Genomic DNA, 12,865 nt, shown 5'->3' on the forward strand with positions numbered 1-12,865 from the left:
AGAGACACAGATCGGGACCGCCTTAACCCTTGGGGGTTATATGTCTGGGTTTTTCCCACGCTTCTTCAGTTTGTTAGGATTCCTGTTAAGTACTAGTAATAAATATTAGAGACCAGTTCATTGTCTCAGTGTGTTTCCTGGTTGTTAGGACAATTCTACTCCAAAGTGGATACTGCTGCTCCTGATGATGATCCAATATCTTTCAAAGTTGTGATAGGCAAATGTAACGTTTAATAGTCACAATTGTGGTAAGCATGGACCAGCACTGGACACTGGATAGGGTGATGATGCAAAATTCGGGGGATTCATCATTTGTGCCTGAATTGGAATTGCCCTCCCCACCCCCCACCACTCTCACCGACATATATTCTTTGGTCACTTGGGGAAACAGGATTTTTTCCTTTAAAAAAAAAACAAAACTGCATTATGTCCACAATAGGATTACTTTTCATATATTCCTTGCCACAAAATAAAACTCAATACTACAATTTCAGGGAGACATGAAAAGGGCTGCTATAGGTAAAACATTTCATTCCCTCCTCCCTCTCCAAAGTTTACAGCATAACAGAGTACCTTTCAGCTATTTTCATTTCCTCCCTCCTATTTTCTTCTAGTTCTACCCTTCATAATTCTGCTGTTCAGTACACTGCATACAACCAAGATTCTCCAAAAGCTTTATCATAACAAACAGAAGGTTATTCATCCATGAAAGCAACTTTCCTTCTTGGTTTCTGTGCATACAGGTACATGTATTTTTTTCCCTTTTCCCTTTTTCTCTAGTAATATCTCTAGACAGGTATACCAATTTAATCCAGGTGAATGAATCAAATAAAATCAACATTTTGTGAGGGGAGAAAAATCTAATAAGACAGCCAGTATAAAAGTTGTATTTAAAGAAATCATATATAGAAAGAAGCACAATCTCAAATATATTTCCTATATGTTTCTACTAGGTTTGCCATAGAATATAAGTAATATGAAAAATAATAAATGGATTATTTTCTCTATGAAAGGAAAAGGTGTATGAAAGTTAACAGCACACATAGCATTCACTTGTATTTCTCTATATTGCATCACAAAGAGTTAACACTAGATCTCTGTCTGTGACAATAATAGTCTTTAACTAGATTGAGGCTATTGGTTGTAAGCTGCTCAGCCTTGTTTTAAGATGAGTGCCTATAAAAATGTCTTAAATAAATAAATAAATAAAGCTACAGAAAAGAATTGTAGTTGCATCAATTGCACTCAGAGAAAGCCTAAGCCTAATCCACTGAATCAATAGCATTTTTATTTATCAATTAATAAGCTTAGGAAAAGATGGTTCAGTATATGTCCAACTCACCCACTGAAGATGAAATATGCTGCAAAATGGCCAAATGGTTTAAAACATTTATTAAAGTACACATAACTGAGAAAAATTATGCAGGGTGTTAGAAGAAATATTGAGGATCAGCTTCCTGAATGCCATTTTGAGTTCCTTGTTCCTCATGCTGTAGATCAGTGGATTCATGACTGGAGGCACCACACAGTAAAACATGGACATCAAGATATTTGATGTTGATGGGGAGCTGGATGTGGGTCTCAGGTATACAAAATTACCACTTACCACAAACAGACAAATAACTATGAGATGGGGTAAACAGGTAGAGAAGGCCTTTTGCTTCCCTTGGGTGGATGGGATTCTAAAAACTGCTCTGAAGATCTGAACGTAAGAAAAGGAAATTAGAGTGAAATAGAGAAAAGCTAAAGAAGTACCAAAGATGAGAGCCCAGACTACTGCAAGATATGACTCAGAGCAAGAGATCTTGAGCAACTGAGGGATTTCACAGAAGAACTGATTGATGATCCTGGAACAGAACTCCAATCTCAATAAAAGTACCATGTAGAGCATTGAATAAAACAAGCCACCCATCCATGCACTGGTTGCCATGTGGATGCAGGCTTTTTTGTTCAGTACAGTCTCATAACGCAGTGGATTGCAGATGGCTACATAACGGTCATATGCCATGACACCAAGGAGAAAGAAATGAGACAGCATGAAGAAAACGAGGAAGAAAACTTGGCAGAGGCATCCAGAGTAAGAAATGGTTTCAGTGCTCATTAATGAATTCAGCAGTGACTTTGGAACTGTGACAGAGATGGAGCCAAGATCTTGCAAGGATAGATTGACTAGGAAAAAATACATGGGTGAATGGAGCTGATGGCTATAAACAATGACCGTGATGATGATGAGATTTTCCATGAGGGCTACCAAATATATTATGAAAAAAACAATGATGTGGACCATCCGTAGCTCCTCAGTATCAGGGAATCCATGCAGAAGGAATTCACTCAGTCTTGTCTTATTTTCCATTCTGCTTTGTAGACTTCAGAGCTTGGTACAGGAGGCCAAACCTCTGACCCTTTTCTCAGGTAACTGTGGCAGTATTCACCATGGGGTGGAATGCTGTTCAAACAATTTCCTTTGATGTGAGAGTGCTAGATAAAAACAGAAGTTTATCTATGGGATGTGTGTAATTATTCTCAAGGGCCCATTTCTCAGGAGCTTAGTTTACTTTAGCAGCCCTAAGTCCATGTAGGTGTGGGAAAGTGTGGTTAGAACTTTGTTCACAGTCTTTAATATATATAGCAAGTACTATACTGGCCTTTCAGACTCCTTTGATTCCAGCACAAGATAATTTCTAAAGTCTTTGTGACAAATGCATAATTGTTTTTGGTTTTGGTTTTCTTGGCTAAGTACTTGCACATAACAGCTGTAGTAGGGACTGGGCAAATAGTTTGGATAAAAATAATGGGAATGTTTGCAAAGAAATTCCACGTAATATTTCATGTAATGCCCACTAATGCAGGCTTATCTTAAAAAAGCTAATCCCTTCCAAGTAATGGTTACCTCTGTGTTAGTACAAATCCATTAGTTACTCAAATTTAGTTGTTTATTTTATTATCTGTACTGTTTATACTGGAAACTACTTGTGCCTTGATGAAATATCACCAGGTTATACCAAAGAGGTAGACTAGGACAGAGGAGGAGGAGGAGGTGGTGGAGGAGGAGGAATGTGGGATTAGAAAATCATGTTTCCTATTTTTTGAAGGAAACTACCTGCATGTATCATGTTGTCATGAGAAGTCAAACCAGGGACACCCACAATGGACTCAGACAAGTCAAGGTAGTACTTGCAACACACATGCAAAAAGTATAGAGCTTTATCTAGCTAGATAGAGACAGGGACACAGACAGGGACAGGGACAGGGACAGGGACAGGGACAGAGAGAAAGCTAGCCAGATAGAGAGGGAGAGAAAGAGAGAGATAAGATAGAGAGAGAGAGAGAGAGAGAGGGATAGAGCGATAGAGAGATTACAGAATATCTACAGCAATCCAAAAGCCATCAGTGTGGATGGGATGACAGGAAATGGAGTGCTCTCTTTCCCATTGTAATCCCTTCTTATGCTGGTCATTAAAGGATGATGAATAGGAAAGTTTGGGACAAAATTACTGGCTGTACATGGATTGTCAGACATCTCACTGCTGTGTTACACCTTATGAAACTTTTTCTTTCCTTGGGTTATATTTGAGAACCTTTAGTCTGATTTACTGATTCTCTTTCAGTGATCTTCCAAATCTGTTATCAGTTAATTTCAATTCATTTCATATCCCAAATATGTGGCTCTTATTTGCTTTCTTCATAGGTTCTCATATTACCCTCTTAACGTCTATGGATGTATTATTAAAAACTTTTCAATATAATTACATAATTTGAGTTTGTAGTTAATTGGTATATTTTTAAGAGCAGAATGCTGCCAAAATAAAAAGTCATTTAATATGTATGCATTGCAGTGCACATTATGTTTCATACATTTAATGCTATGTTCAATTGTACTCTGGTTTGTTAACTCAGTAGTAACTCATAGCTTATCGCAAAAGTTGCTCTTTCTCTGAGAACAAACATTTACAACTGGCTGATACTACTGTGTACTCTGTAGTACTCTGTTAAAACTGTTTCTGTGCCTTGATATTCAGATTTAATATTTAATTAAGAAGAACGTGGGAAAGTCCATGATTAATATTTATGAACAAGAAACTTCTTCCAATGAAATTTTACTGCGACAATGAAATTTTGTATTACAGTCTTCTACATGTTTTCTTGTAGAAATATGGATGTAATCTGTGTCTAAGAAAGATCATTTTTATTTTTTCTTTTAAATCTGTAACTCCATATACTTAGCCTTTTAAGTTTAAAACAAGAACTATCAAAGCAATCACTACAAAAAAAAAGAACCACAGAAGTTTTTTTGTTTTTTTTTAATCCCAAACAGGATGACTATTTATGCTTAAACCTTGTAGGGAAACCTAAACTGTTGCTACGTTTACTCTCATAGAATGGCTGTGCTAAATATGACATTGGATCACTTCCACTAGTTAATGTAAATTAGCATAAAGATCTGCACTACTTCCATCTAATCCTGCATGACTCCTTAACAACAGTCTGTGGTTCTCCATGACTACTCTATGTCCTGTCCCACATTCACATTATTCTTAAGGGGCCACAGGCAATATAGGTAACATTATAGGCAATATAGGTAATGGATTACATAAGAACATAAGCAGTGGATTGGACACCTGGCCCATCTCATCCAGTAGTCTGCTCTCCCAGGGGCCAACCAACTGTTTATGGAAGCCCATCAGTCTCCTAGCAGATGAACTTCAAAGGTGGTCATACTACTATCAGGGCTAATAGCCATTAATCCCCATGACTTCTGTAAATTGTCCCAATCCTTTTTTGAAGCCAGCCAAGTGGGTAGCCACCACCATACCTCGTGGCAACACATTCCAGGGTTAAACTGCATGCTATTTTTTTTAACATAACCTGTTTGTCCTGTTTCTTCCAGGATTCAATTTCATTGGGTAATCTCTGGTTCTACTATTTTGGGAAGAGGAATTCTCCTTGCCCATTTTCTCCACCCCATGCTTAATTCTGTACACCTCAAATATGTCCCATCTCTTTCATTTCCTTTCTAGACTAAAAAGCCCCAAATGACATAGCCTTTCTTCATAGGGAAGCTGCTACACATCCTTGGTCATCTTAGTTCATTATCAAATCCTCCTTCAATGGATACTCACAGTAGTTAAGCTTTTAAATAAGTTTTCAACAGGTTCTCCAAAGCACCTTTTCCCCTGCGGATTCAAACATTGCACAGCCCTAATATCTGTTATCCTTAAGAATGTCTGTAACTCAGATTGATTATTATTTATTATTGTTCCATGGTAAAAAGGCTTCTGAAAAAAAAATGGTGTTTTAGGTGTCCCTATACAAAATCCTGTACTGTATTAATTCCACTGTCAGCACTGAAAAATTATCAATCAATTCACTGAGTATTTTATTACTGTCACAGACCAGAATTACTGCAAAATTACATTATTATTATTTTTTTTTTATTTTATTATCAAATTTATATGGCCACTCCTCTCACAAAAGGTAACTCTGGGCAGGGTGTGAGCTTTAGAATGCCTGTTTATACCCATAAGAACATTTGAAAGGGAACAAATTGTCCTGGTGAGGTTATCTCATCCCTCTATAAAGTGAGATGTGGATCTTAGATTCCATTGGTCTAGTGGTTAAGGTGCTGGGCTAGAAACCAGGAGTCTGTGAGTTCTAGTCCTGCCTTAGGCATGAAAGCCTGCTGGGTGACCTTGGGCTAGTCACTGTCTTTCAGCCCAACTCAACTCACAGGGTTGCTGTTGTGGGGAAAATAGGAGGAGAAAGGAGTATGAGGTGTGTTCGCCAGCTTGAGTTATTTAAAAAATATATATATAAATGTGGGATAGAAAATAGATAGATAGATAGATAGATAGATAGATAGATAGATAGATAGATAGATAGAGAGATAAAAAATTAAGGGGCATGGTAGAATTGAATGGAGCTACATCACAGATGTATCAGAATAAGGGGGGTTTGTGTGTCCTAGGATTTCATGGAAGGCTGTGTGGCCCGGCTGAAACTGATTTAGACTGACACTTCAATCCAAACTGATGATTCAATTTGAATCAAAATGTCAAATACTTTTTTTTCTGAATTACTTCTTGGAAAAGAAATATCTGAGCTGATACTCATTGTTCACTGAGTCAATGTATTGATTTATTTTATACTGCATTATGGTTTTCATTTATCTCATACCTCCAAATTGAAATTGTAGAAGCTTCTGGACATACAGTATATTAAACAGGGTTCAGAAGTCAGAAGGTAAATATACATTGATCAAACATTTCAACTCTGCATTTCCAGAACTCAGGGAAAAACACACACACATTAGAATATTATTTATTTTGTAATTTGAATGTTCTGAATCATATTTTCTCTCCTTTTCTCTCTTGGCCTTATTTCAAGTTCTACCATGAGAATCTTGCTCACCAACTAAAGTCCTCTGAAGCATGTTCATACTAAATGAGAGATCATGAGAATACACTGTCTCCATGTTAGGGTTGAATTTTGTGGAGGACATTTCATTTTTTTTGCCCCCATTCAGAAGACAGATAAAGACCCTCATATTAGGGTCAATTGCTTTCTGGAGCAATGGACATGTATTTGCCTAAATTTTGGAGATATCCTGATTAAAATATTTTTTGATTTCTCTGAAATATATGAAAGTGATTAAGCCTTTGCAAAACTCACTGTGATGTGATTAAATTAAAATTGGTTTCCATAGAAGAACATGCTGAAAGTACTAATTTTGCAAGGGCTACCTTGATCTCTTTGTTTCTCATGCTGTAGATCACTGGATTCAGCAGAGGTGGGATGAAGGTATATATCATAGTCAATGCCAAATCCAATCCAGATGGAGTGTTAGAAGGTGGTTTTAAGTAGGCAAACCACACAGTAAATATAAATGTAGAAAATACAATGAGGTGTGGAAGGCAGGTAGCAAAGGCTTTTTGTCTTCCATGAACAGAAGGGATTCTCAGTACTGCTGTAAAGATCAGCACATATGTTATGATGATGAAGATGAAACAACCCAGCTCTATCATAGCACTGATTGCCAGAATAGCAAATTCGGCTAGGTATGAGTCAGAGCAGCATAGCTTTAGTAACTGTGGGATTTCACAGTAGAACTGATTGACAACATTGGAACAAAAAGGGACTGCAAAGGTACTTGTAGTGTGCATTGCTCCATAGAAAATTCCAGTTAGCCAAACACAAAGCGCCATTTGTGTACAAGCTTGCCTATTCATCAACACTTCATATTGCAGTGGATTGCAAATGGCAACATACCGATCATATGCCATGACAGTAAGGAGAAAGAAATCAGATCCAACAAAGAACACAAAACAGAAAACCTGAGCCACACATCCAGAGTAAGAAATGTTTCTAGTGTTCGTGAAAGAATTGCCCATGGATTTGGGGATAATAGTTGAAACGGAGCCAAGATCCTGAATGGCCAGGTTCATCAGGAAGAAATACATGGGAGTGTGGAGATGATCATCAAAAATAACAGCAGAAATAATGATAAGATTCCCTAATACAATTGCCAGATATAATATCAGGAACAGAAGAAAGTGTAGAATCTGTAATTCCCGTACTGCTGAGAATTCAAGGAGCAGAAAATCAGAAGCAGATGATGTATTATCCATTTTTTAAAGAGGTATAGCTCTAGAAGAAACAAAAGTTAAAATTAGGCGTTTCCAAGCTTCAAGAGCAGGGCCGCAACTAGGGTCTGTGTCACCTGGGGCAAACATGGATTCCGCGCCCATTTTGGTGCCCCCCCAGAACTCATTTTGGCACCCCCCCAGTGCTCATTTTGGCATCCCATCAGCACAGTGCCTGGGGCACATGGCCTGCTTACCCCCCTCCCCCCATTGCAGCCCTGTTCAAGAGGGATTTGGAGAAAGATCTCTGGCATTTCAGGTCCACAAGCACTCCCTAATGCACTCTAAAGCAGCCATGTCTTTTTTCAGGCTTCTGCATTAGCTGGAAGTGTCTCTTAAAGCTGCCATATCCTTTTTTTCCCTCCTTACAAGCTTCTTTCAAGTCATTTTCATTGCATGCATATAACTTAAAATTATAGTCTATTCTTATATAAAATATTTATCCCCAAATCTAAGTCAGACAAGAAAGTCAGCACTCAACTTTGGTTAGACTTTCCATTCTAGGGGACCTGGATTTTCAGACGTATAGTTTGGAAGGAAACTTGGAGAATTATTTCAGTCCTTCCTTATATGAAATATATAAACAGGTTATTATAGATGGTCACCAGAAAACATCAATAGCCAAAATGACACATCACCCAGCACACAAATAATTTAGAACACTTGGCTAAGAAACTGAAATGCTTTGACAAATTTATTATTACAGTCAACAGCTCTTATAGATATACATACATACATACGTACGTACGTACGTAACAAAATTGGGACTGTAGCAACACATGACCACACTTTCAATTTTATCCAGCTAACAGGAAAAAGTCTCTTCATAAAAGAAATATACTGATATCTTCATTCCACTTGAAATAAAAATATGTTCAAGGTACATGTGATAGGATGGGGACATAGCAAGTGCTGGTAATGGATACCACATTATGTTAAAAAAAAAGTAAAAGAAAAGCTTTTTCCTTATGAAAGGTTTTGGATGTTTTTTATGTAGTATTGTTGAATAAAATAATGTAATCAGGACATGTAGACCAAAAGAATGATAACCTGCTGAAGAGTATAAAACCTAAGAAGTATTTGATTATAAAATAATCATTCTGGTGCTATGAATATTCACTTTAATCACTGCTCCATTTTCCCCCCATATGCTGGCAATTCAGGGAAAAAATTCAACATTGTTTTCAGGGAAAGAGGCTAGAGAATTTCTAAAAAAAGATTCAATTTCTCAATAGGAAGAAAACATCAATAGATTATTTCTTCTTTAAATTCTCTATTGGACAAAATTTAAATGGAAGGAAATACTGATAGCTAATCTCTGTCTATGAATGATGCATTCACCCATATCAGTGATATCTCAAGTGAGAAATGTACTATTGAAGCTATTTCAATAATATGGAGTGCAGAATTCTCTTTTGGTTATGGAAAGTATCAGAAAGGATGCAAGACTACACAGAATCCCTCTTCATCTTAACAATACTGACTGAGTTGTCTTCATCACCCTAAGCCCATCATCAAGATGAAGTCATATAGGCATAAAACAAGTCAAGGTTTCTAAAAATAAACATGTGACATAAATCATCAAAGAGAGAATTATTGAAAATTGTCTTGCTGCGTTACTGTAAACTGTGAAACCAACTAGTCTGGGAAGGAGTATTCTACACTTATTTTAACAACCTCCAAAGAGAAAGAAAAATATCTTTGTTTTCCAGTTGAATGCCACCACTAATCATACTGGCTGGGTTAGTCAATTATAGTGAAGAATGTTTTATTTTAAAAATGAGTTGTTAAAGGAGCCAGACTGGTCTAGTCCAAACATATCCCTACATTTATGAATTACAGTGGCTTGTTCCATATATCAGACTAAGCCAAACTCACACTGTCCATTTAATGGTTTAGGATTATGTAAAAAGCAGACTAAGGTGATATCACAAATCATATCATCCTGGATCTTAATTTCTGAACAATGCAAATTTAGCAGGGTAGCTGCTTTTTTCTGTTTAGGGGCTGAAAGCAAATATTTGAAAAGGGAGTTGTAACACCAGAAATGTAACCTATTTATTAAGACAGTAATGTTCAAATTTTCCAATTATCTTCTGACCTAATCTCTCTCTCTCTCTCTCTCTCTCTCTCTCTCTCTTTCTCTCTCTCTCTCTCTCTCTATCTATCTATCTATCTTTCTATCTATCTATCTATCGGAAGTAATTATTACTCTATACAATCCAACATTTTGTATACTACGATCCTCCAATCATAGCATTTATTTTTTTGACTGAAAGGTCAGTATAAAAGAGGGATTTAAAATTCTGTTTGTATTTATATGGACATAGAATTTCATGAATTCTGTTAGCATCCCTTTTGAAATATTTATTGACTAAAAGAATGTATGTCAAAGGAAGCATGCCTTTGGGAAATTTGCAGAGGAAAAATAATTGGCCAAATTGTATAGGACAAATATATTTTAGAAAGGTGCTGATGAAAAAGTCTATTAGAGATAGTTACTGTATGTATAAAAATAGATGTATTGTGGGGAGAGAGAGGGATGTGATATGTATTGAAAAGAAAATGATAGACAAGAATTGCAATTGTATTTCAAGCAACTGAAATACAATTGCTTGTATTTAGTTTTCTAAATTATTTTTTTCACAGGAAATGTAACAAAATGATGTTAGTAGTCCAGATTTGAACTAATCCACAGATTTTAATATCTGGGCATTTTTCTCAGAATACATCCATATTGTTGAGTTCTTAAGGGTGGTTGTAAGGTAAGAATATGCTGAAAAGGAGAGAGAGAGGAAAGAAAGGCGCAAGTAAGGAGTCTATGTGAGACTGCATTCTTCACTTTTGTATACATACCCCACATTTCCACTTAGCCTTTTAATTGTAACACCTCAACAAATGCTTAATGATTTATGGTTGAACTGGATGGAAATGTTCAACGTGTTATCATTTTAAGAACATGAAAATGATTTCCAGCAAAGACATTTTCCCTTTGATATTGCTGGATGGTAAGGGCAGTAAAGGTGGCAGGAAATCCTGGATGCCTGACCTTAACAATAACTTTTAAAATCATATCCATATTCAGGAATTGCAATTAATTAGCATATTTTGAAATTTCCATGGATTGTATCTGCTCATAAGATAGAATCTCTCCGGACTACTTTAATTATGACAAAAGAGCCTCTTTTGGTTACAGAATATGAAAAAAACCCAGCTGTTCCACTGTTTGTTGCTTTTTAATTTCTTAATGTTGATGAGATCAACAATTAAATATGTTGAACTTTGATGTATTAAAGTTGTCTAAGAAAGTGAGAAACGGCTTGGTTGTTTGGTTGTTTTAAAATGTAAAGTATACAAAGAAAGAACTTACCTAACCTCTTAGCACTTTTCTTTGAACTTATCATGCATTTCCTGTTCCAGTCTGAAATATCATGTCATTATGCCTGACATTTAAATAGGTTTTCTCTGTTCCTTCTTTTTTGCTGCTGTTGTGTCTCCAGACAGAAAAAGACTGGATGGCAGAGAACAAGTCTCTGGGGATACAAAACAGTATGTACAGTGTTTGTGTGTGTGTGTTTGTGTGTGTGTGTGTGTGTTTGTGTGTGTATGTGTATGCCATTTTATATCCCCAGAGACTCGTTCTCTGTCATCCAATGCAAACCAACTTTATAAGTATAAAGAATATGGCTGTGCCCTGGAACTGAGTGAAGTTGGAATCCAAGGAGGATCAAATTTATTGGTATCACAGATTTATTTTCCCAAGGCAGAGTAAATCAATTCAATTCACCTGTCCAAACCCAAATGCCCATTGGTTGCTTTAGCTCATATACATTCAAAGTATCTTCTGTGAAAGAGCAAACAAGCTACTTTTCCTTGTTAAGTAAAAGATCGGGTAGGTAGGAGGAGGAGAACAGGAAATGTTGGATTCCATAATGGACATCCGCACTAACATCCACGGATAGATTGTGAGGATAGATTGATTAGGAAAAAATACATGGGTGTATGGAGCTGATGGCTAGAAACAATGACCATGATAATGATGAGATTTTCCATGAAAGCTGCGAAATATATTATGAAAAAAACAATGATGTGGACTATCCAGAGCTCCTCAGTATCAGGGAATCCATGTAGAAGGAATTCCCTATCTCTTGACTTATGTTCCATTCTGCTTTGTAGGCTTCAAAGCTTGCAATAGGAGGCCAAATATCTGAACCTTTTCTAATGTACCAGTTGGCAATATTCACGATGGGGTGGAATGTTCTTCAAACAATTTATTTTGATGTGAGAGTACTAGATAAAAACAGGTTCATCTATGGGATGTGTGTAAATATCCTCAAGGGCCCATTTCTCAGGAGCCTAGTTTATTTCTGCAGCCCTAAATCCATGTAGGTGCAACAAAATGTGCTTAGAGCCTTGTTCATACTGCCTTTAATCTATACAGCAAGTGCTATACTGGACATTGAGACTGCTTTCAGACTAATTTCTAAAGTCTGTGACAAATGCATAATTGTTTTTGGTTTTGGTTTTCTTGGCTAACTACTTGCACATGAACAGCTGTAGTAGGGACTTGGGAAATAGCTTAAATTAAAACAAAATGGGAATGTTTGACAAGAAATTCTAAATAATAGTCCAGGGAACACCCCAACAATCATGTGTTATCTTAAAAAAGCTAAGCACTTGCTACTAATAGTTGGTACTTGGTTGCTACAAATCCATTAAGCAGTTCCATTGGACGCCCAGGCCTGATGACATAACCAGTTCTTGGGGGACTTCCAGAGGCATGGCAGGGTGCAGCTAACCTGACTTCAGGGAGGAAGAATGTTCCAAAAGGCAAGTGCCACAGCAGAGAAGACCCACCTCCTGTGACTCACTAAATACAAGTCCCTGTCAGATGGTACCGACAACATGCCTTCTCTGCCAGATCTAATGGGATGGGCTGATGTAATTGTGGAGAGGCAGTGCTTCTGATATCCTGCTTCCATGCCATGAAGGGCTGTAAGGTCAAAATTAGGACATTGAATTGGACCCGGAGGCAGACTGGCAGCCAATGCAGCTTGTGAAGCAGATAATATGTGCTCTTCTAGGGGACACATAACTGCCTGTGCCATTCCATTCTGCACCAGCTGAAGCTTCCAAATACTCTTCAAGGACAGCCCCAAGTAGAGAGAGTTACAGTGGTCCAAGCTGGAGGTGACTAGGGCATGAGTGACTGTGAGCAGAGCTTC

The 12,865-nt window shown here is 37.2% G+C and overlaps 2 protein-coding genes across 2 annotated transcripts; both read right to left on the minus strand.

Moving 5' to 3' along the window:
- Nucleotides 1-1,393: 1,393 nt before the first annotated feature.
- On the minus strand, nt 1,394-2,353 carry LOC134496620 (olfactory receptor 14J1-like). The gene has a single exon (XM_063302333.1). It carries the CDS (start codon nt 2,351-2,353, stop codon nt 1,394-1,396), a length of 960 nt encoding a protein of 319 aa, XP_063158403.1.
- A 4,312-nt stretch (nt 2,354-6,665) lies between these two features.
- LOC134495500 (olfactory receptor 14A16-like) lies at nt 6,666-7,625 on the minus strand. The gene has a single exon (XM_063300994.1). It carries the CDS (start codon nt 7,623-7,625, stop codon nt 6,666-6,668), a length of 960 nt encoding a protein of 319 aa, XP_063157064.1.
- Between the last annotated feature and the right edge of the window lie 5,240 nt (nt 7,626-12,865).

The sequence above is a fragment of the Candoia aspera genome, chromosome 4 (genome assembly GCF_035149785.1).
Source record: "Candoia aspera isolate rCanAsp1 chromosome 4, rCanAsp1.hap2, whole genome shotgun sequence".
Lineage (NCBI taxonomy): Eukaryota > Metazoa > Chordata > Lepidosauria > Squamata > Boidae > Candoia > Candoia aspera.